At 45.7% G+C, this 23,540-nt stretch overlaps 1 protein-coding gene across 3 annotated transcripts in view; it reads left to right on the forward strand.

The window, feature by feature from the left end:
* Positions 1-23,540, forward strand: part of HIVEP3 (human immunodeficiency virus type I enhancer binding protein 3) — a 99,551-nt gene that overhangs the window by 20,004 nt on the left and 56,007 nt on the right. For all 3 annotated transcript variants that reach the window (XM_026863273.1, XM_026863275.1, XM_026863274.1), the window contains exons 2-4: positions 3,256-3,320; positions 8,152-13,813; positions 17,896-18,041. In XM_026863273.1, coding sequence (XP_026719074.1) covers positions 8,696-13,813; positions 17,896-18,041 — 5,264 coding nt within the window. In that variant the 5' untranslated portion in view covers positions 3,256-3,320; positions 8,152-8,695. The remainder of the gene's footprint in view (positions 1-3,255; positions 3,321-8,151; positions 13,814-17,895; positions 18,042-23,540) is intronic.

Consider the following 23,540-nt stretch of genomic DNA (forward strand, 5'->3'; position numbering starts at 1 on the left):
CCCCCCCATGCCTCTCGTCCCTTCTCCTCCCTGCTTTGCCTTTCCCGCTGCCTCCTTGCCCCGCTGCCAGCAGACAGGGGCACGCCGGGGGGGTAAGTATGGCCTGGGACACTGGCTGGAAGCAGGGGAGGGGGCTGTGGGTGGGGATGAACTGCCTGAGCAGTATTGACACTTTGCATGGATACGCTCATTTTGTCATGGAGCCGGAGGAGCACAGAGGGGGCCATCTTTTGCCAATCCCAAGTGTTGCTCTGAGCGTTGGGGGATGTGCTTTCTCTTTCTGTCACTACTTTCCCAATCACCTGTACCCACTTAGGGAAGCAGCATTTGCCCCAGAGCAGGGGGGGAGGTGAGCTGGGCCTCATGGACGTCCCCTTGCCCCTGTGCACATTGGCCCCACGTGCCCGCTCGGAAGAACTTCAGGTCCCATTAGAGCAGAGTCCTCCTTTCTCCAGCAGGAGCAGATGTTGGAAAGGAAAGAGGAGCTCTGTTCATGGCCCTGTGGGGAAGGGGGGCGGAGGATTGAAGAGCCCACAGCTTCTTACCCCCGTCAGTCTAGAAACCGCTCTTTTAATTGCCATGATGCCATTGTTGCAGTGGTTTGGGGAATTTCTCACTCAGGGGGCGGCCTGAGGACTATCCAGAATACCCGCCATGGACGTGATGCTGCTCTATGGACTAGAGATGGGCGAGGGCACATTAGGAGCTTTTTCAGAGCCCATCAGCATTCACTGCTGCTGTATGTCTCTTCCTGCAGCAGTGCCCATGTGCATCTGCCCTGTTTTGCTCACAACCGTCTCACCTCCACCGGTGAGCACATTCCCTCTTTCAGTGTGTAAGCTGCTCATGGCAGCATTTCTTTTCTGTCGTATGTGACACTGAGAGCATCATTGGGACTCTCAGTTGGATAAATTGTGGCTTGTGGAAATAGCTGATTGCTGGTCCAAACCCTTCATTGACCCTGGGTCCGAGCAAGAAATACCTGTGGTCTCTTGGCAGACGAAGTTCAGCAGCGAGTCTGTCCAGCTCGTGGCTCTTCACCCACAGAGCCCAGCTCCAAGGGCAGCACTGAAAGTGGGAGCAGGGCCCAGGGTCACACAGAGCTGCAGGGTGAACGTTTCATTTGCTTCTCCTCTCTTTGGCTGGTGACCGCTGTGATCCTGGCTGCAGGGAGCGCCAGCCCTATCTGGAAAGACCAGATATGCCTCACTGGTGATGGGACTGGGACAGTAACGTGGGATATGGGACGTGGGAACCAGCTTCCTAAGGGGCAAAGAGAGTCAAGTCTTGAATTTCATCATCACGTGCTTCACGGTGGTGCAGGGGGCACCTCTTCTACAGACGCTGTGTTCGTAACACAGCATGGAGGCACCAGCTGATTTCAGTTGCCGACAGGATTTAAGTGGTTTGAGTTGTTAGAGACTTGGCTGGATTTTAGGAAGCATGGCCCCAAGGGAGGTGGAATCTCAGCCCTCTTCCCAGCCAAATGAGTGCTCCTTGTGGCAGGGTTTGTGGTGGCTGCAAGGTTCAAATGGAGTCTATGACACTTCACCAAACTCGTTTCCACTTTGAGCTTGGGATCTGGGATGAGGCAGAGCTGCATTCAGGCACTGCAGTGCCATCCATCCGCTGTTTTCTTATTCCTGATCTTCCAGCTTCTGCGAGTCTGGATGGCAAAAGTGGAATGAAAACCTAAGTGGTGAAAAAATGACCTTTTTCCTCATGGCTGTGGTTGGGCACGCTCCTCAGGTGAGAGGAGGCTGCTTGCCAAAGTGTTTAGTTTCCCTACTCATTCTTCTTTAGATGTTTGTGTGTCCCTGTTTGCCTGGACAGCATTGGTGTCTGTACAGAGGTGCGTGTGTCCATCAGGATGTCCTGGCACGTGCCCAGGGGTTCTGCTGTCTGCAGAAGTGGGCTGGTGAAGTGGCTTCCCACGGCAACCTCACCTTTACACAGCTGGTGTCGGCACAAGGAGGTAGCACTGGGGCTTGCAGCACTGTGTTTTCAGGGTGAGGAAAAGGATGGGGAGCTGGAGATCTGTCTAGTATGATCAGGTCTGTGGTAGCAGGAGTGATAAGGAAGGAGTGAAATTTGGAGTGATAAGGAAGGTGCAGTCCAGAATTGGACACAATATGATAAAAAGGCAAGGTGGCAGCAAGCTGGGATTGAAGAAAGCTCAAAACTTCTGTAATATTTGAGCACGTGAGCCATACAGTCAGAGATTGTACTGCAGCAGGTGGTTGAGGAAGGAGTTACTGTCTCTGAACATGAAGCCCCTTGAAGCTTTCATAAATGAATCACAAAGCCTGAGAGACCTTAAACTGCTTATGAAAACCAGGGTTTCTGTGCGGTCAGAATGCTGTTCTGGAGGGGCTTTCGTAAGCACGATGTGCTGCCGCCCTTTGTTCCTTCAGTGGCTCCGACACGCTCTGACCATGGAGCAGAGGAAGGGAGCGGGGTGTTTAGTCCGAACTGTGTTACTGTCTGAGCTGAGCTCTGGGGGTAGGTTCAAACCCCTGTGCTGCAGGGTGGGTTGCACAGGTGCCCCTGGGCACAGGATTTGTGATGGCAACATCAGCTGTAGGAACCATACATTCTCCTGTGGGATTGTGGGATTGCAATGTTTGTTGTCTGTAAAGAAAATGTCTTTTTCTTTGCAAGGGTATCGGAGCACAGTCCACACTCAGGGAGTAGATCTTCATTTGGAATGTTGCTTTCCTTTATCTAAACCTGACCCATGTGCAGATCAATTCAGTCACGTTAGGAGCTTGGTGGAAGTATGGAGGAACAGAATGGTTTACTTAAAACTAAAGTTGGCCTAAATGCAAAACTCAGGACTAAAAGATAAGCTTTGGAGGACGGCTGCAGCGCCTGCGTGCTGACCGAAATACCCAACACCTGAGCAGACCTGGAATCCACGGCAGGGTGTGGAGCTTTTGTCTCCTCTGGGCTGCATCTGCCCCCGGCTGTCACCAGCCAGGCTGTGGCTTCCCCCGCAGCCTGCCCAGGAGGAGGAATAGCCCATTGCCATGGGTTTGCTACAAACGCGCGCGTCACCGTCAGGGTAGAGACGCTGCAGGAGGTGAACTCGGTCACCAAGGGCTTCTCCAGCTGTTGGGGCTGAGTTTGTGTACTGTTTCGGTTACCAAGCAATCTTCTCCATCAGGGCACCTGATGTAAGTCCTGTGTGCTCACTGCTGAGATGGCATTTTAATATATGCGCATTACGATTCCAACGTGCTGTTTCTTTTACAGACTGAATTAAATCGTGGGCAAACAAAAGAGAGACACCGCCAAAATTACAGACTACCAATTCCACTGTAAGTAATCTCTGTTTTTTTTCCCTAGTGACTTATCCTGGATACGTGCACTGCCCTTTGCAGTGAACTCAACCTGAGCACAAGACTTGCTTTTCTGTTTGTTGTGTTTATTTTGCTTTTTTTTTTCCAATATATTTGAAAAACTTTTGCCTGGTGTGTCCTCCCAGTGCTGCAGAAGCATTATATGTTGCTGAGTCTTGTTACAAGAGTAACGTCAGGAGATCTACGACTGCTGCCCACAGTTGTAAATCCTGATCCATCATAAATCGCTTTGGCTGTCTAAGGTGGCATCTGCCCTTTTGTTTAAAGCTACGACTGGGATCTGGTTGCATGATCTCCAGGTAGCAGAATGCTTTGCCCATCACATGATCTGCTTTTATAAAGGCGAACTTGCTTTTTTTCTTTTTTTCTTTTTGGTAAGAGCTGCAGAACATTGTGAGTTACCGGTAAAAGGCATCTGGTTTCCCACAGATGTGTCTCTCCAGATTGATTCATCTGTAGATTAGAAAGGGGTAAATGCTGAACGTGGATTTTCCATTGACAGGACATTTTAGTGTCTGCCGGTAAGAAGGGAGCTGACCTGTCCCTCAGCAGAGCAGAAATATGTGCTTTGCTCGGTTCACTCACTTTCACAAAACTTGTCAGATTTTAAAAGATATTTAACATATGTCAAATATGTTGGTCATTGTTTAAATTTGGTTAAAGTTGGCCAAACGGCTTAAAATCTATTATGAGGAATAAACAGGCAGATTTTGGAGGAGCACCCCAGACATTCTCACATAAGCCTGTTACAGTTGGAATAGTATAGAAAAGGCAGAGTTGTAATAGCTTCCCCCTAATCACACTGGATCTCCATCTGGCTGGGACAGGACCAAACAGCAGAGAAAATCCTCCCATGTGCTTGAGTATTGCAAACAGCAGAGTTTTGCCACCAACAGAGTTATAAGGATCCACTGTAATGAGATGTTTCAGTGTCCTGGAAACAAAAGGCAAGTGACAGAAAGCCAAGCACTACAGTTTTCCACATGTCGCTTGAAAGGAATGAATTCTGGAGGCCAACCACAATGTAGAGAGAAAGGTCTGATGCCTTCAAATGTCTTTTCAGTGATGTTCCCACCTGGAGCTCGGGTGTCAGGTGCAGTCTGCAGCATTTCTCTTCCCAGTTATGGGGGGTTCTCAATCCCAAATCCAGTGGTAAACAGCTGGTTTGGGTGCGTGACAGCATATATGCAGGGACAGTCCCAGGCACAGAGGGACCAACCTAAGGCTTGACACTGGTTAGCTCTTCCTCAAAGCCTTTAGGAGGATTTAGGTGAGGTTTAGGATTGAGAGGGACCGTGTGCCTGGGCTGCTTTGCAGGAATTCATTTCAGCCGTAACAAGGTAATTCCAACTACTTACAATTGTGACTTTTCTAAAACAGCATTTCTAAGCATTTTTATCTCAGGCTTTAGAGTGAAGTTCTGGTCCCATTGAAATCAGAAGGAATTTTGTCACTGATTTCTTTGATCAGGGTGGCAGTCTTTGTTTCCGTCACTGCAAATGAAACGGGCATTTCTGTTCATGTTCGCTCCATTGCATTTCAAGTAAAACCCTAAGAAATTATGTTTGAATAGAAATAATAGCTGGAATCCCCAGTTTTAGTGCCTGTACTTTGGATTTGGCCACAGACATGCAATGTTAGCAGCTGGAATCCATGTGCCGTAAAACCCATGTGACTTTTTTCTTAAAGATTTGCTGATGTTGTGCCAATGCCATGCACTGCCTTGCCGTTGTTGTGCTGTTCTACAGAGAGAGCAGTGCAGAGTACATGCTAAGTGAAAGTGATACGCCAAAATAGCGGAGGCAGTTATACATGATGGAAAGAAGAAGCTACTCGGGTCATGAGAAGGAGATGAAAGTAAAAACAAAAGATGTGCCTCTTCTGAGAAAAAAGGGGAGAATTGGGAAAGTGTAATGCATAATCAAAGGCTGAAGTCTGAAGCTAAATTTTGACTGAGGTGAAGAGAACAGAAACTGGAATTAAAAAACAAAAGTAGGTTTTCACACTCACGTTAGTCCTGTTGCATTTCCAGACGGAGCCTGTAGGAAGCTGCCTGTGTGCAGAGGAGCTCTGGGGAGGGCTGACCCACGCCAGCCCCCTGGTCTCTGCCAGCTGGAGGGATGCATCAGGCAAAGAGAGAGCAGCAGGAACAAGTTCTTTCATCTGATGTAATTCAGTGAGACACTCCGTAGCTACTCTAGGTTGTATCTGAGCTGGGCAGAGCAGTGGTAGGCAGCTGCAACCAGCTTTTTGGAAGCTCTCGTTCCCTTCCTCTACCATGCCTCTAAGCTCATAGAGGAGAAACTCTCCTACAATTTGTAGCTGGGTCGACTGCGTTTTTTCTGCCACTTTTGTTTTTCACTGCCCAGTTTTCCTTGGAGAGGTATCAATCTGGACTAACTGCATCCAGCTAGGAGAATTATCTTTTGCCATTGCTATTCCAGGGACCATTTGCTGTAATGGAAAAAATATGTAGAAAGTAGCCTGAATTGCCCCAGAATGGTTGTGCTCTGCTGTAGGCAGCAGGTGTGCTTGTTTGTTGACCAATTCTTTAAATGCTAACTTTTGTGCAGAGTTCCTAACAAAATCAGCTGGGGCCCATGTGTTCATCAGGGAAGGCTGAGGATGGTCTGAACATTTGGAATGATACTGAATCATCTCAGGAAGCTTCCTCACAACCCTAATTACTATACACTTAGGAGTGAAGATGGAACCTATAGGAGAAAACACAGTATTAAAATGTTTTTATTGAGCTGGCAGTTCTTAAATGTGAGTGCTTGAGCTTGTGGGAGGCACTTTGCTCTTGCTGAAAAAGTCTCTGCTTAAATCCACTTCAACCAAGTTAATACGCTCTCTGTGTCATGAGTGAGACAAAGAACAGCATCTTGGGCAAAAATTAACATGATAATTCAGCTCTGCCATTGTCTCTGATCTTAAGTAGGTCTGGTGCTCTAAGTACAGTGCTCTGAGTCTAGCCCAGACCACGGTCGGTGTTAGTCAGCATCGAGGAGCCAGCACTCTCTCAAAAGGGGTTTCAAAATGTAATTAATTACTCCTCATAGCAATGAGCCCATAAGCATGAGGCACCTTTCTTAGCAAGCTGGGGCAAGTGCAGGTACTCTGCAGGTCCTGGGAGGGGAGGGGAACCTGTATTTGGGGAAAAGAAAGGTGAAGTTAAGGATAGGACTGATTTTTTGTACATTTATCTAAGATGTGTGTGTCACAGATGGCCAAGTAAACCACTAATCCAATCAGGAAGAGATGATATCTCAGAACAATCGGTCTCACTGAACTGAGACCTTAATGTGGGATGTGTTGCCCATGTTGAGTCCCCCCTTGGCATCTGCCTCTCTTGGTGATAGTATAGGGGGTTGTGTCTGAGGACTTGAACCCTGACTTTTGGCCATCTAAGTTTAAGTGAAATCAATCCTGTCTGAAAAATAAACAGTTTTTAATGAGTTTTGTAAAGTCTAGTTAGTCATGATGCATCCTAGGGTGTTACCATATCTTTAAACTCTGCTAAATTAAACTAAATTACCTTACACGCCACGTCTCTCTTTTCTCATTGAATGTGGAGTGTCCACAGAGTTGTAGGAATGAATAAGGAGTAGGTAAACCTTGGAGGACTTCCGTGCTGAATGCAACCAACCTCCTCTGCTGGCTCTTCACTGTTGCTCCTCATGATGAAGTTGAGCCATCGTGCAGCTAAAATCTCAGTCCCCTGTGCTTCTCTGTTTTTCTAGGTTTGCACTTCAGCCCCATTCCTGCACCCTCTCCCTGCATGGGGCAGGATCAGAGCATCAGGACTTTGAGCAATATCCCATAATTAAACCAATGCAATTCTGTCATAGCAAGGCAATGCACCCTAAGGCAGATAATAGCTTCGTAAAGGAGGAAGACAGTTCCCTTCTCATTGTAAATTACATGTATCCATCTGCTTCACTTAAAAAGCACCATCCTTCTTTTCCTTAGGAGTATCCCACCCATCTTCTGTTCCATCTCTTGGTGATCCTGGCTTATTTCAGTGGAATCAGAATATTTCCTCTCCTCGTGTCTTATTAATATCTGTATTTGCTGACAGGGGTGGTAGGTTTAATAGAGCCTCCCATTCAAATTCATTGTAAGAAGGGTTCCCCTTTATAGACAGCCAATTTCAACATGAAATACATGCATGCTATAGAAGTTGGATTTGCACCATTGTTTGGTAACAAAAGGCAGGAAATTAAAGAGGCAACATTTCAGTCAAATAGTGTGTGTATGCTTTCTCCTTACCTGCTATTGTTGTAAATGACACTGAAGATTATCGCAAGCTTAAAGCAGATTTTATGCAGAAAAGATTTGCTTTTATTTGTTAGGAATGTATGTGCTACATTAGGCAGTGCTTTGTATTTAGTCAGCTTTACTGTGTGTTTGGAAGGGAAATATAATTATAAAAATTGTAAAACCATGAATGTTTGCAGGAGATTAGAAGGAATTCAAGTTTGAAACCGTTTTAATACATTTTTCAAAGCTGTGTTTCAAGTTACTGTCTTTGGTTACTGTTAGAGAGCCAGGTTATGTGTGCATTAAACTGAGCAAGAGTCCCTGAGGTTTGATTTAGTATAATTTATGTTTAGATTACCATTAAAAGTAATGTCTCATGAATGGTAGACATTCAATCAGTTATTCTGAATTACTTTTGTGCAAAATATTTACTGTTATCCTCTATAAAAGCAGCAGCATTTAATTACTTAAATACAAATGCTAAAGTAATTTTTTTCTATTTGTTTTCTTTTGGATGTAATTACAGAAATGTGGGAAATACTTTTCCAAGGCTTTTGAACTCAAAAGTGGAACAGAAGGAAGACACAGGGGGACATACACCGTTCAGTGTTATTTTCCTTACACAGGAAAAAAAGATCATTATGAGATGAGCACTAAAGTCTCAAGTTTTCAAAGGTTTGCATAACAAACAAGAGACACATTGTGGGTTGCATCTTGACTTTGAAGGCTTGCCACTGTCAACTGAAATAAAATGGCAAGGTTTAAAGCCTTAACCAAGTTCACAAGGAAAATATTTGGACTAAAAGTTTTGGAAAGTTTTCTCTCTTTGAAGTAGTTTGTCATGTGTTACCAATGTGAACTTTATTGACCTTGAAACATTTTTTTTTTTTGAATCAAATAGCAACTAGTGACACTTTAGTAAAATCTTAAATCAACAACCATCTCCTGGCGGCTCCAGCTTCGTAGCAAATGCAGGCAAAACAGGGAATCTACAGAAGAGACCTTTATTATTCGTAAATGAAGCCTGCCAAAACCTTCCCGAAATAGCATTCAAAGACCCTTTTAAGGTCATGGATCCTGAACAAAGTCAGAAGAGCACAAAAAAGGCTGAGGAAAGTCCAAGAAAGAGGCTTCCCAAAGGAGAGGCTTTCCAAGCCAGTATTTCATCCGCAGCTACGTACCAGGGCAGCTCTGCTTCTTCACAAGGAACCCCTCTCCGAGATATCATATCGCAGCAGCACTTTTCTGGTTCTTTGCCGATTCCAAGAGAGGAGTCTCAGGAGAAGACTGGACATCAGAAGCAACCTAAGCCTTCCTCTTTTGAACATCCTCCCCACGTTTCGCAGCTTCAGCAGCATGCACTGTCACCAGCATTTATGTCTCCGGGGAAACCAGAGCATGTCCTTGAAGGTCCCACATGGCAGCTAGTTGATCCAGTAAGACCAGGTCCCTCTGGCTCCTTTTCATCACCCGGGCTTCACTCTCACCACAGCCAGCTCTTACCTTCCCATTCACCAATCATTCCTGGAGAGGACATGCCGTCCGTTCAAAAGGTCTATATCCCTCGCCCTTCGCAGGTTTCCTTAAAACAAGCCGAGGAAGTGCACAAGAAGGAAAAGAAACCTCAGAAGCCAGGCAAATATATTTGCCAGTACTGCAGCAGGCCTTGTGCAAAGCCAAGTGTGCTCCAAAAACATATCAGGTCACACACGGGTGAGAGGCCATACCCTTGCATTCCATGTGGCTTTTCTTTTAAGACTAAGAGCAATTTGTATAAACATAGGAAGTCTCATGCTCATCGAATAAAAGCTGGGCTGGCCTCAGGGATCGGAGCGGAGATGTATCCATCGAGCTTGGAAATGGAAAGGATTGGTGGGGAGGACTTTGAAGAGCCAACAGAAGGAGAAAGCACAGATTCGGAGGAGGAAACGGGTGCAATGTCAGGCCATTCAGTAGAGCTCTCACCCAGGCAGAAGCACACCCTGTTGTCCAGTAGTTTGCTGAGTGGAGGGAGCCAAGGCTCCAGCCACGACCGGTGTTCATTATCTCATTCCAGTATGTCTCAGTCTCTTGAGGACAGCACCCAGTTTGTGGAGCCATCCTCAGACCATGCTCTGAGCCATAAATCTGAAGATACCCACACTATAAAGCAGAAGCTTGCACTCCGCTTAAGTGAACGGAAGAAGGTCATAGATGAACAGGCTTTCCTGAGCCCCGGGAGCAAAGGGAGTACCGAGTCAGGCTACTTCTCGAGATCGGAAAGTGCAGAGCAGCAGATCAGCCCACCAAATACTAATGCAAAATCTTATGCAGAAATTATTTTTGGGAAATGTGGTAGAATTGGGCAAAGGACTGCAGCGTTAGCTGCAAACACAACCCAGGGGTTTCCACACCTGTCTACCGAAGAGAAACCTAGCATGGTACCATTATCTGTGCCTAGAACACAGGTTATTGAACACATCACTAAGCTAATTACAATTAATGAAGCTGTTGTAGATACCAGTGAAATAGATAGTGTTAAACCTAGAAGAAGCTCTTTATCTAGACGTAGCAGCATTGAATCTCCAAAGTCTGGTGTATATAGAGAACCGTTTCAGTTTGATATCAAGTCTGGTTCCAGTAGCCAGTTGGATGCATCGAAAGTGTTGACATCCCACAGTGAAAAAATTAAGCCCGAACAATCATTGTTGTCACTTCAGCAATCCCACAGTGCCACAGAGACAGTGCCTCTCCTAAGAAGCCACTCAATGCCTTCTGCTGCATGCACTATAAGCTCCCCACATACCTTTAGAGGTAGCTATTCATTCGATGATCACATCATGGAGCCTGAAGTCTTAAGCCGCAGTCAAGCTTTTTCTTCCCATCCTCGAATGCTAAAACGACAACCAGCTATTGAGCTACCTTTGGGAGTAGAATACGTCTCGGAGGAGGTTAGTTCTGCAAACAAAGAAACTGTTTCCAAACCTCCCGAGGAGCCTGAAACCAAGGAAAGCGATCTTACCAAAAAGTCACGGAAGGGTCCGAAAGTTAAAGGGTTCATGTATGAGTGTAACATATGTGGTGCTCGGTATAAGAAAAGGGACAATTATGAAGCCCATAAGAAATACTACTGTTCAGAACTGCAGCTCTCAAAGCCTCGTTCTTCCACTTCCCATTCCTCTTCAGAGACTGAGAAAAGCGCTGCAGATCCTGACACGTGGCCCCAGATGATGCATTACAAGCTTGGGAGCAGTTTGGAGCTCACCCCGCTCCGAAAAAGACGAAAGGAAAAGAGTCTTGGTGATGACGAGGAGCCTCCAGCTTTCGAGCTGTCTGACACTCCTTCCTCCAGTACTGGGCCTGGGACTCAGTTTGCAAACCCGACCTCATCTGATGTGGCTTTAAACCTAACCCGTGAATCCATTAAGTCACCAGCAGATCCGGGTAAATCCACACCTTCTGATGTCAGTGGCAGCTTTCATTCCAGGAATACCAAACCGGCTTCGAGTGCAGAGGGCAAAGAGAGAAGAACAACCTCAAAGGAGATCTCTGTCATCCAGCATACGAGCTCTTTTGAGAAGTCTGACTCTATTGAGCAGCCGAGCAGCTTGGAAGGAGAAGACAAACCCCTGTCACAGTACTCATCTCAGCCGACACCCCAGCACAGCCGACCGCCTCACTCCCTGCAGCCCAAGCTGGTACGGCAGCCCAACATCCAGGTCCCAGAGATTCTGGTCACTGAAGAGCCTGACAGACCAGAAACAGAGCCAGAGCCTCCTCCGAAAGAGCCAGAGAAAACAGAAGAATTTCAGTGGCCGCAGAGGAGCCAGACCCTTTCTCAGCTGCCTGCAGAAAAACTCCCACCAAAAAAGAAGAGGCTGCGGCTGGCAGAAATGGCTCAGTCATCTGGAGAGTCCAGTTTTGAATCAGTCTCTCTCACCCGAAGCCCAAGTCAGGAAAGCAGCATATCCCACGGCTCCAGTCACTCTGTCTCGTTTGATCGTGAAGATCACAGCAAGTCAGAGTCAACTAGCCAGCCCTCTGAATCCCACCCAAAGCCTCCTGGCGTTGGCTCACATATGTTGATGGTACCAAGCCACCATCATCATTCCAGGGAAATGCGGAGATCTGCTTCTGAGCAGACACCGAATGTGTCCCATCCTTCCCAGATGTCAGAGACCCGCAGTAAATCATTCGACTACGGGAGCTTGTCCTCGGCTCCTGCCTCAACGCCCGGCCCCTCAGCCTCCTCAGCTCCCCAGGAGAGAAGAAAATGCTTTCTAGTTAGGCAAGCATCCCTCACTAGACACCCGGAGCACGAGCCCGACTCGGCTCCAACAGGCCGGCCAGAGACAGAAGATCCAATTCCTATTTCAAGTAAATCTCCTTCAACAAGTTTGCCCCATCAGCCGACATCTTCATCCCCTTTGCCCTCTCATGGTACTTACCCAAGTGAAAAGAGTCAGCCAAAAGACAGCCCTCAGCCATCATACACCCAGCCATACACGGAAGCTCTGCAAGTGTTTCACCATCCTGTACCACAGCTCACGCTGCATGAAAAGCAGTTCATGTCCCCGCAAGTTTCTATCTTTCCCTACCAACATCTCCTGCCGCAGCCAGGGCAGTCTGCAGAGCTCTTTGCCACACACACTATGTCCGATATCCTCTCTGCTCAGTTCACCATGCCTCCGATTCCTCCTTCCATATTTCAGACCCCACCACTGCCTTTACCACAAACCCTCATCCACCCAGGCCCGCTTCATATTGCTCCTCCATTAATGTCTCACCCTGCCGAGGTGCCGTTCAGGCAGCATCCTTCATTCCTGCCAGTGCATTACCCTGGCTCTTCACCAATCCCTTCAGCCTTTTTTCTGCCTCTTCAGTCTCAGTTTGCGCTCCAGTTGCCAGGTGAAGCTGGTGGACATTTACCGCAGATCAAATCCAGTTTATTCCCAGCAGCAGGAACCTCCAGTCTTTCCCCATGCACAGAGTATGGCTCGGACAGTAGGTTGCATCCTCTGACCTGCACAAGTCCATCAGTGTCTGTATCCACATCTCAGCTCGTTGTTCCCATGCGGTCAGACCCGATGGTGTCGCTTGTTGTCCCCGTTCGCATACAGACAAATATGCCGTCCTATGGGAGCGCGATGTACACGACGCTTTCCCAGATTCTGGTCACTCAATCCCAGTGCAGTTCCTCTTCTATCGTTCTCCCAAAATTTGATGATCGCCAACCCAAGGGTACCCTGGTCTGTAGCGCTGATGTTCATGGACTAGGTTTCGATCTGGCACAGATGATCACAGAGGATCAGAGAAGCATTTTCCAGAGCCCGTATCTGAGAGTGCCCTTACCCTTACCAGAACGAAAAGGCTATATGCCACTCACCTCCCCATCAGACAGTGTCCTTGGAGTGGAAGGAGGCCCATCAACAGTTGGTGGAAGCAAAAGGATGCTTTCTCCAGCTGGTAGTTTGGAGCTGACAATGGAAACGCAACAGCAGAAGAGAGTGAAAGAGGAGGAAGTGTCTGAAGCAGAAGAGAAGTTGGAAGTAGTGAAGCCACCCAGTGCAATAGAGGAAGGGAAAAAGCAGGATAAATCTCACTTTCTTGCAGAAAGCCAAGGCAGGGTAGAGGTTGAAACACCACCTAGTTTGTCCTCAGAGCAGTCAGAGCCAAAGGAAATCCCAAGTACTTTGCAGCAAGCTGTGTCCCATTCAGGTTCTCCAAGTTTTGAGACACTGGAAGAGTACAAGCAGCCAGCTGGCAAGCAGTTCCTCAGCAAGGCACCTTTGCAACCCGTGAAGAAAGAAGACTCCAAAGAACTGGTGGAGCAGTCTCCACCAAACCCTCCAAGCCCTGCACCTCTGTCTGAGGTCACTCATAGTGCAATGAAGTCTCGAGAAGGTACAGATATGAAGAAGGTACTTCAGTTCCCCAGTCTCCACACAACCACTAATGTCAGTTGGTGCTATTTAAACTACATAAAGCCAAATCATATCCAGCAAGTTGATCGACGGTCTTCAGTGTATGCCAGCTGGTGTATTAGCTTGTATAATCCTAACCTTCCAGGTATATCCACTAAAGCAGCCCTTTCCCTCCTGAGGTCCAAGCAGAAGGTGAGCAAGGAAACCTACACCATGGCTACTGCTCCACGTCCAGAGGCAGGCAGGCTTGTCCCGTCCAGCTCCAGGAAGCCAAAAATGACAGAGGTAATGCAATCCTATATATTTCTCCTCATCCATTTGGATACATGGGAAGAGGGGGATGAGGGATGGGGAATTGCCATTCTTAGTTTAATAGGAGTTTGTTCATCCCTCTCTCAGTTTGGTAAGCACTTGTTATCGGTGAAACTTTTAGAATGAAAAAGCTAAACCCCACTGTAATTAAAAAAAAAAAAAAAAGGCAAGCCTGCTCCAAGGCAATGTGCCATATTTCTGTTCTCCAGTTTCTACTTGCCTTGTAATCAAAAGAGCATGTAGGAGTCACCACCGCACCATGAACTGCCACTGTTCAAGCACACTTGATTTGCATTTGTCTTGATATTTCAAATAGCTTTACAATTTTTTTTTTTTTAATGCTGTTATAATTCTCTACATTTTGCATGTTATAAATGAAAAAGGATTACCTTGGGGAAATGGGATTCTGTCTGGTTGTGCATCTGCTGATCTCACATTAATGAACATGGAGAGGCATGCTTAAAAGTACTTAAAAATATTAAAGGGAGATTTGCAAGTGTATTTAGGCCCCCAAAGAAGCGTAAAGGCATGCAGTGACATTTATAAAAGTGCCTCAGTAGGTTAGACACGGAGTCTTGTTAAAACACCCGTGTTGTTTGGTCCATTTAGTTAATGCCCTTAGCTGTCTATCTGCCTTTCCAGGTATCTAAGGATATTTTATACCTGGTCTTTAGAGCTCAGGGGAGCAAGGCAGACGGCTTCATAGGGACAGAGCTCACCAAAGCCATTGGCCTTATGGGCACACAAGTCTTTAAGACAGTTCTGGTAGCTGCCTGGTGTTACGTATCTCATTTTGAGGCCAGACTTTTCCCCTCTTGGTTAATGGTGAACCATACAGATCCCTTTAATCCAGATCATGTTCATGTAGATTAGCAAACAGAATTGCTCTAAAGATTTTGCAATTTGATATTCATCTCGAGTCAATTTATATTGACGGATTATTCATTTTATTTCTGTATCATGAAATGAACTCTGAATATTAAATTTATCATAATCGCTGCTGCAGCTGCTGCTTATAAATATGTCTTAAAATACACAGCAGAGTCACTTTGATTCAATAAGTCTTTATTTCTATTCAGCATTTCCATCATTCTTCTGCAGAAACCCAAAAGACTGACTTTCTAGGGACGTAGGAGCAGATAATTACCTGTGCAGTGCAATAACCATGCTAATGCTTGGTATTTATTCACTCTTTTGGAAAGGATTTTATCTGAACGGTGTCGTACCATCCTTGATTTCATTCTCTAATAGAAGTGCCTGTGCTCCTCTGAGCTTTGCTCTTTGACGTGGTGCTAAAATGCACACCAAGTGTGTATTTCAGAAATACGAGACCCTCATACCCTCAAGTTAAAGGTTAAGCTCTAGACAGGAATGGTTCAGCCCTTAGTCATCAAAATACATATTTCACTGCATGCATTTGCTCAAAAGACTTAAACACCTTTTAGACAAAACCCTATAAGCTGTCTCGTGGTGAAAGTTAAGGTTTTCATGGTACAGTTTGCAAAAGTAAGAGTTTGTCCTGCCAAATTTACCTAGAAAATGGTGTAGCCTAAATCTTATATTAATACCTGCTGCTTAAAGGAGTGCAGTTTGCAGAAATTAACTTAATTTCAATGGAGATAAATTGACCTCATGCCAAGCAGAGAAATAATTCTTGATTAGATGATCAGTGGGAGTGAAATCCTCAGTTTAGTTTTTAAAATGCGTATGACTGGCACAGATTAGGAAGAAGCGTTGCTGGTTACTCAGGAAGATGTGGTTAACAGGAGCTGCATAGCAGCAGCATCAATCAAAGGTTGAAAGTTCAACTTTCAGTTAACTCTGCTCTAGCTATTTCCCTTCAACATTTTCTTCTTTCTGTAACTGTCAGTCAACACAACAGAAAATGTAAAAGAGCTCTAATATTTTGTACCATTATGCATGCAGCAAGCTACTAGCAAGCAGTAGTACTGTATATACTGTCTACGTACTTGGCTTGGTTTTTAAATTACCAGTGGGATTTACTGAGCAGGTCAATTCTGAAGTGACCGTAGGCTCCAGTGTGCATGTAGGGATGGCTGATTACACTGTATCGGGCTTGCAGACTTTGTAAATTAAATGAGATTGTAAAAGGGGATAGTGGTGACTGTATGATTTTGGCTCTCTTTGGTGCCTTTCATCTGTCTATGTTTTTGTGCTTTCAAAAGTTGCAATAAATAAACCTCATGCTACATCTAGAAAGTCAATTGTTTTGTATTCCTCAGCAAATGAGTAACTGAACTGGGAAGGTTATCGCTAGCATTGTTATGAGCATGTAGCTCCTATCAGGAGGTGAAGTCATAAAGGCCAAGGTTTAATTTTTGAAGGTGTTCAGTGTGTCTCCTGCCACTGATTTCCTCCAAGCACAGACATCTCCATGCCCAGAGACACCGGCTTGAGACCATTTCTGCTGTTAAATTGTTAAAATGGTTCCTGGCACTGTTCTGTCCTGGGCTGATAGCCCTCTCCCAGGCAATTCCTGGGCACGTTTAGGGAGATAGGACAGCACAGGGACCATTCCTAGGAGGCATCTAGGAAGGGTATGTAGGTCTGTCTGATGGGGTGGACATGGGCTAATCTGTGTGAGCTGGCCCCAAGGGCAAAGAGCAATCCCAGATGCATTTAATGCTCTAAGCCGAGCTCCTGAAATTACTGGGCAAATTTCAAATGGTTGACCTCGGTTTTGCAAAGCTACGTTTTAGTGAGTCCATCCCTCCTCCTGCTGAGAATCTGATGGCCATACCAGCTGCACACTGCTGTGAATCCTGGGTTATATCCCGCTGAATTTTGCATGTCTCGGTTTGAGCTAGTCATTCTTTGGTTTCCGGTATAACCATGGGAGACAAAGAGGCACCTCTTGGGTGATTCATCCCCCCTTTAAGATAAGTGTCTAAGGTAGGGCAGATGAATCACCCTTGAGAGCTGCCACTCTTTCCAGCAACTGTAAAGAGTCAAGGGTGACCAGCTCTGCTTTAGACTTCTGCCAGGTCGTTCAGGCCAAAATCCCTCTAATAACCTGGTCTCTCAAATGCCTTCAGTCTATTTTCATAAATTGTATATAAAGTGAGGATATGGGTAATTCAGTTGAACTTCAAAGATATTCTTGCACTCGTGTAAAAAGTAACGTGGGTGAAAGGCAATCTGCTTTCCTCTCTCAGAGCTCTGGAGGCCCCTCTTATTTGTTAGGTTGTAGGGGGGGCAACATCCCAAGATTTCATTCCGGGTGTGGAGACCTCCCCTTGCATCGTACAGAGCTAGAGAGGCAACTGTAACGTTTGGGTCCAGAGACTATAACAAATAACATTAACCATGCTAGATGAGGTGTCACTGCATGACTTCAACTTTGGTCTAAACAAGGGGTGGCAAGCTTAAGAGTGAAAAAGCAAATTTTACCCTGGGAACATCTGGGGAGGTTGAGGATTATTTTCTCCCATTGGTTTTGTGGCTTTCTCTGTACTGCGCCCTTGGCAACAGGATTTCGGTGAAAGGAAATCACCCGAGAGCTTTGACTTTCAAGTGATTTATATCCAGTTTAGATGGCTAAAGTCCAAATTTGTGTGAATGTGTGTGTATGTGGGGCAAACCCAAAGGTTAAGGTTAAATATATGAATTTTGCAGATGCCTCCTCTTGAGACCTTTGTAGATGTATGTATTAGAGAGAGGATTATCCGAGGACAGAGCAGTGGATTTGGGAACAGAGACCCATGGCTCCACCACACGCTCAGAGTGACCCCAGCCCAGATGCTTCTCTTTATGCCTCAGTTTTCCAGTTGGCAAGAGCTGGATAATACTGAGCCACCATATGCAGGGGGTGATTTAAAAAACTTGTAAGCGGTCACAGTAAATATAACATAACCAGCAGGGCTCAAAATCCAGAAGCAGAAGCCCTGTTTGTTAAGATGTCCTAATTACTGCACTTAGCTGTCAGGAGCAGCATGTGTGGTAGGTTTCTGGCTCTTTCTGAGGCTGTTTGGTCTGTGTGTCTTAGAGTGATTTTGTATGTAATCATTGATTATTTTGCTCTTTTGGGGAGATAGGTTCATTTGCCTTCGCTCCTTTCTAATGAAGGTCGAAAAGATATAACTAGAGCTGAGAAGGAAGAGGATAAAAGAGGAAAAACAGAAGAAGAGGCTCTTGTAACCAAAAGAGGGGAGCCAGTCAGGATCAAGATCTTTGAAGGAGGGTAAGTGTTTCATTTTATTTCTCTTTTTGTCTCACAGTTGTATAGGAGTTACTGATAACAGTGATGGCAAGTCAGTGAAGGTGCCATGTGGAGGTGAGCAGAAGGCCAGATATAGTTGGATTTCAGCTTACTTTCTACAGCTACTGTAAAAACCTGGCTCTCAAGATCAGTAGATACTCCAGACTACATTAATTTTCTTTTTTTTTTTTTTTTTTTTTTTTTTTTTTTTTTTTGACTTGTCTTCAAGTTAGCAAGCACCTTGATCTCTTTTCTGAGTGTGTAGTTGAGTGAAGATGGCTGAAGAGCATACATATATCTTGTAGGTGTCTCTGATGTGACGGAGGTGTATTCCATATCTTCTAAATCTTTCCAGAGCCTTCTCCTGAAAATCGTGTTCCTAACGGTAGTTATTATAATAAGGAGGATGTGAGGAGGTCTGTTCTGATGCCTGGGGTTTGGGTGGGAGAGAAAAGAAGAATTACATGTATTTGACTTTGATCCCACCCAACCAAAGTAGCTCAAACCAGAATGGATGCAAGATCTAAATTTATATCTTAACTCTCAGCTCCAGGTAATTCAGAGTACTCTTCAGTAATTCAGCACTGGTCTTATACTTCTGTGTATCTTTTTTTTACAAAAAAAAAAATCAGCCAATAAGTAATGTGTCTGTGGGATACAGTTAAAGATCATCCTTCCTGTGTGTTGCAGAGGGGGCTAAAGAGATGTAAGAAATCCCTAGCAGGATTCATCAGTTCTTCTTTTGCCATTGGGTGGTCTTGTTTTTTGTGTGTTAGAAAAAGGCTTTAATTAGTCAGTGGTTGTGGTTTTCTGCTGTTACCAGTTGAAGTTTGCTTTTATTTTAAAATATTTCATTAGCAGATGATCAAACTAGCTAACCAGAAGAGTAAAATAGTGCTTTGGGAAAGAAAACCTGCTTGTTTGTTCGGGAGAACTCACCTCTCACCCAGACGTAGGCACTATGTGCCCAGCTCAGGTTTAGATACGTGTCGGCAGTGGGTGGTGAATGCAAAGAGCTGAAGTAGTGGCAACCTGTAACGCTTATGACCTGAAGTGATTTAGGGAAGGAGCCAGGGAATGGCAAGAAAGCAACAGACTGAGAAATACAATGGGCTCGGTATGTTGCCATCACCCTCCCGTAGCAGATAGGACCCACGGGACTAACTGAGCGCCGGATTTTATTGCCTCAAAGCACATAACAAACCTCTGTTGCCCTTGACTGGGTTGTCCTGGAGCTGTGGCCGTTTCAGGGGGACTCTTGGACTCCTTTGTAAACATGATTAAAGATGCCCGGTGTTAACGTGGATGAAGTTGATCCTACCCCTCGTAGGGCACCTCTGGGGAGGATTTTTGGGGAGAGATGCGGAGGTGCTCGGTGCTCGCTGCTCCCGACTGCCACCACCAAGACGAGCCACCTCTCCCCGTCCCTGCGTTCGCACAGGGAGGCTGTCTGCCTTCCCGAGCCCAGCACAACGGATGCGGAGTCACATTTTCTAAACGACAGACACAAAATAAAGCAACTTTTCCAAAATGTTCTGTGTACGCCAGCATTAGGGAACGTATTAGTCATCCTGAACGTATGCTATGTTTTATTTTAAAGTTCCTGTAGCACTGACTTAAGGCAGCCGTCCTTCTGGATGTAAGACAGAATATAGTAGCTGTTTAATGCCAAGCACAGGCACTAATGTAACACACCAGGTCGCAGAAATAAATTTTATACCTAAATTACATGGCATATGCACTGCTAAGAGGCTGGGCAGGAGAGGCTGTTCTCCTGAGGTGCTCAGTGCATACCTGGCGGTCCGTGCGGAGTTCCCGCAAGGTTTCTGATGTTGAATTGTTCAGCCTCAGCAGCTTGTGTCTGCAAGGATATTTTCTCACAGTGAAGGAACGAGTCTGCACATGAATCTGCAGGGTGCCTAGTGCTTTGTGCAAGATACTAAATGGATCAAACCCCTTTCCTGTCCATCTCTTGAAAATGTTTTACAAAAAGTGCATCCATTCTCAAGACATTATTTCACCGTCTTTTTTTTTTTTTTTTCCCCCCATAAAAATTTTCTCCTTGTCTCATTTTTCCCCTTATTTATTGGTTTCACATGGTCTGCTGCTGGCTAGACCCATCCTTCCAGTTGGGATGCAGTTGGTTTCAAATCTTTTGGAGCCATCCCACGCTTTGTTGTCTCAAACAAGAAGGGAGATTATAAAGAACTCCAACTGTTCCAACAAAAGGTGAACTTGCTGCAGCTCTTTTAGCTCCTTCTTCCCCTCAGTTTTTATTTCTTTAGAGTTCTTGCCTTTTTCAGTGCCATTTTCAACACTTGCTTTTCCCTCTGTACAGTCTTCTGGCTTCCTCAGTCCCATAGCTGCCTTTCCCCCATTGCTGCATTGCTTATAGCACTGCCACGACCACCTCTGCTACCTTCCCTGCTGCTGTCCAGCCTGCTGGATAGAATCATATTTCCTGGCTTTCTGGGAAGACCAGAAAAGCCAGATTTCATATTTTCATCATACCCACTGCCCATTTTTAAGGAATGAACCGATGAACCTGCTCTCAGAATGTTTGGAGCAGCTTGGCTTCCCTTGCAGAGTCTCATTTGAAGATGTCTCCTCCCTAGCTATGAAATTAGATGGTTGATTTGCTTGTATTTACCCACTGGGAAAAGTGTTTTGGAAACAGCAGCTTGCAGATTCCTTGAGCGTTGAGGTATGTTCTTACCTAAGTTTAGGATCAAGGCTCGGTAATGCCATGCATGGAGTTTGCTCAGGCTCAGTTTCTTCCCTCATCACTCTTTCCATGAAGGATGTCAATTGGCCCCTGTGGTGCCATCTCAGGATGTGGAGTAGTAGCCACCGGGGGTATCACGAGGACCTGGGTGGTGGAGGTGTTCCGCTCTGGTCGAGTTACCCAGCCATTTCAGCATCTACCTCCCTTGGCCTCCTGTGAAGAAGAGGACCTGTAGTCCCTTGTATTGTGTCTCTTGGTTTCTTGGGGACCACAGTAGGGAACTGTGTGGTCCTGCCTTAACTTTTCCACAGTAGACAGGATCCACCAAGTTTTCTGTTTGGCTCCTGTTTAAAGAACAAATTCATCTTAGAGAGCAAGTCTTAAGATCACTCCATATGTAGTTTCAGAAGTGGCTTTTTACTTGCAATCCTGAAATTTTGTAAGACTGGGTATACCTCCATTGCAACCAGTGTTCACCCCATTCCCCACAACCACACCCTCTGCGGTTGACTGTGAACAAGGTGGGAGTCAGTTAACATCCCCCACACAGGCTGGGCGTTGCACAGTCTCGTTAGGTTGTGTCTGGGAGAACCATGCCATTAAACAGCCAGGTCAATGTTTGCACTCCTGAAGGAGATAATAAAAATATTCACTGAACTTGTTCTGAGGGATATTGTGATGGTTTTGAGAAGTGAAAATGATCTTTGAAGGTCAAGCTGGCCAGCATTGCTTCAGGAGAAGTGCAGAAGTGCCGTGATTCCTTGGTGGCTCCATGTCACCTTCATCAATCCACTCTGGTACTTTGGAGGCACCGGGCCCATTCTGAAATCTTACATCATGAAACTGTAGATTGGTATTGACCTGATTTGAGACTGAGGTCCATGATGGTATCATGGTCTTGTCAGGAAAATGTTGCCTGTTTACTGTGCATTAGCATGACCGTGATGAAATCTGATAGTGGTGGGGTAGCTACAGTCAATATGTGTTCTTCTGTTTCATAGCCAAACTCTCTTTTATGGGGCCCATCAGCTGGTGTATTGCACTAGCTGGTTGCAACTAATAGGGAAAATGATACCAAGATATAGAAGGTTAAAGACCACTAACCTTAACTGACATCCCCAAACCAGTGTCATGTAAAATGAAAACTACATCAAAATGAAGGCTCTGTTTTGAAAACAGTTCTATTTTTTTCCCTCTTTAGGGAAAAAAAACCCTTATGGCTGAAGCCTTATGGTTGCAGACCTGAGTACCCCTTGCATTCACACCTTAAAAAATACCTCCCCTTCACACCATCCCATGTGTACAAATCCACACAGGAGCAAGAAGAACCCATGGTGATGTAACATAGTGTATCTTTTAACTTTAAGACTGATGCTCATAGTGCTGCTGTGACCCAGGCTGCTGTAGTCATCGGTTTAGTCTGACTCCGATATGAATCCAAGTCCTTCACTCTTTGTCCTCCCCAGTAACAGAGACTTGCAGGTTCACCAGCCATGGGATCTTCTGAACTGGGGTCCTGAACTCCCTCCTTAAGTCACTGCTCCCTTGAGCCTGGGCAAAGCCCCTTCTGCCTAGTACAGTACAAGTAACTGGGGGATTGTACAAGATTTGACCATTGCATTACCTAGAGAGCTCCAGGGCTGGAGGGGTCGAGGCTGCTGTGCTGCCCTTTGTCTCCGTGCTATGGGGCTGCCTGTGGGATTTTAGGCAGGCAGGAAGGCAGTGGAGCTGTACATCTGCCTCGCTTAGCCTGCCTAGTGAGAGACTTTCCCCTGGGTTGAAGGAAAATGGAGAAGCCTTTGGACTGTTTTATCAGACTCGAACATGACTGCTAATTAGTGGATGCATAAAGGAAAAAACAAAACCCAACCTTTTGGGGGACCCATTAGCTGTGTGCAAAGCTCCCTTCCCCCAGCTCTCCTCCCATTTCTTACCATTGTGGACTCACTGGGATCTGTGGTCAGCTTCTCCGTGGTGATCTCACTCCATTTCTATGACCGGCCACAGAAACTGCAGCTCCCACCACCCGCTGACACACACCTAATGGAAAATCCCTGGCACAGCAATGTGAGAGTTTTATTACCCTAGAGAAAGCCTCTCTGTTAAACAAGCAAAGTTTCTCAGCGTGTAACTCCAAACCCCTGCATTGGACCCGGGTCGCTCAGGGGATTTCCTTTGCTGCTTAGATGAGTTCTAAGAATTCACCATGTTTATTTTGAAAGGAGTTATTTATCCCAAAGACACTAAGTTGAGCACACACGTTAGCAGCAAAGGAGGAATCTGAGCAAGCTCATGTCTGTGGCACGTCCAGCTCCGTGTGCCCAGGTGTGAGCTAATGGCTGATGCTTCTTCACTGACCTGCAGAGCTGCTTGAATCCTGGAGGTGAACTCACTTCACAGCCCCCGGGCAGTGCGTCGCATGGGTGTACATCTCTGCAAAGCAGTGCTGGTGTTAAATAGTAATATTTTACCCTGTACTATGTTCCTAGATATAAGCCAAGAATTCCTGTAATGTGCATTTTTAAGTGAAAGGGTTTTTCCTGACACTGCCCACTTTTGCATGGAAGGGAGAAATTGGTGTTAAAACTTTTCCGTTAGGGCTGGTGGTGCCAGACTGACCACTTTGACATTAATTTGATCATTTTATGGGGTTTGGTTGCTGGATTTTTCCTGCCTTGAGAAGTGCTGAACAGGCATTGCTGTGCTGCATTTGGGCAGCCCTGTGGCTGCAACAGCCCTTTTGAAAATCTGGTCCC

Source organism: Athene cunicularia (genome assembly GCF_003259725.1).
Source record: "Athene cunicularia isolate RWA chromosome 23 unlocalized genomic scaffold, athCun1 chr23_part1, whole genome shotgun sequence".
NCBI lineage: Eukaryota > Metazoa > Chordata > Aves > Strigiformes > Strigidae > Athene > Athene cunicularia.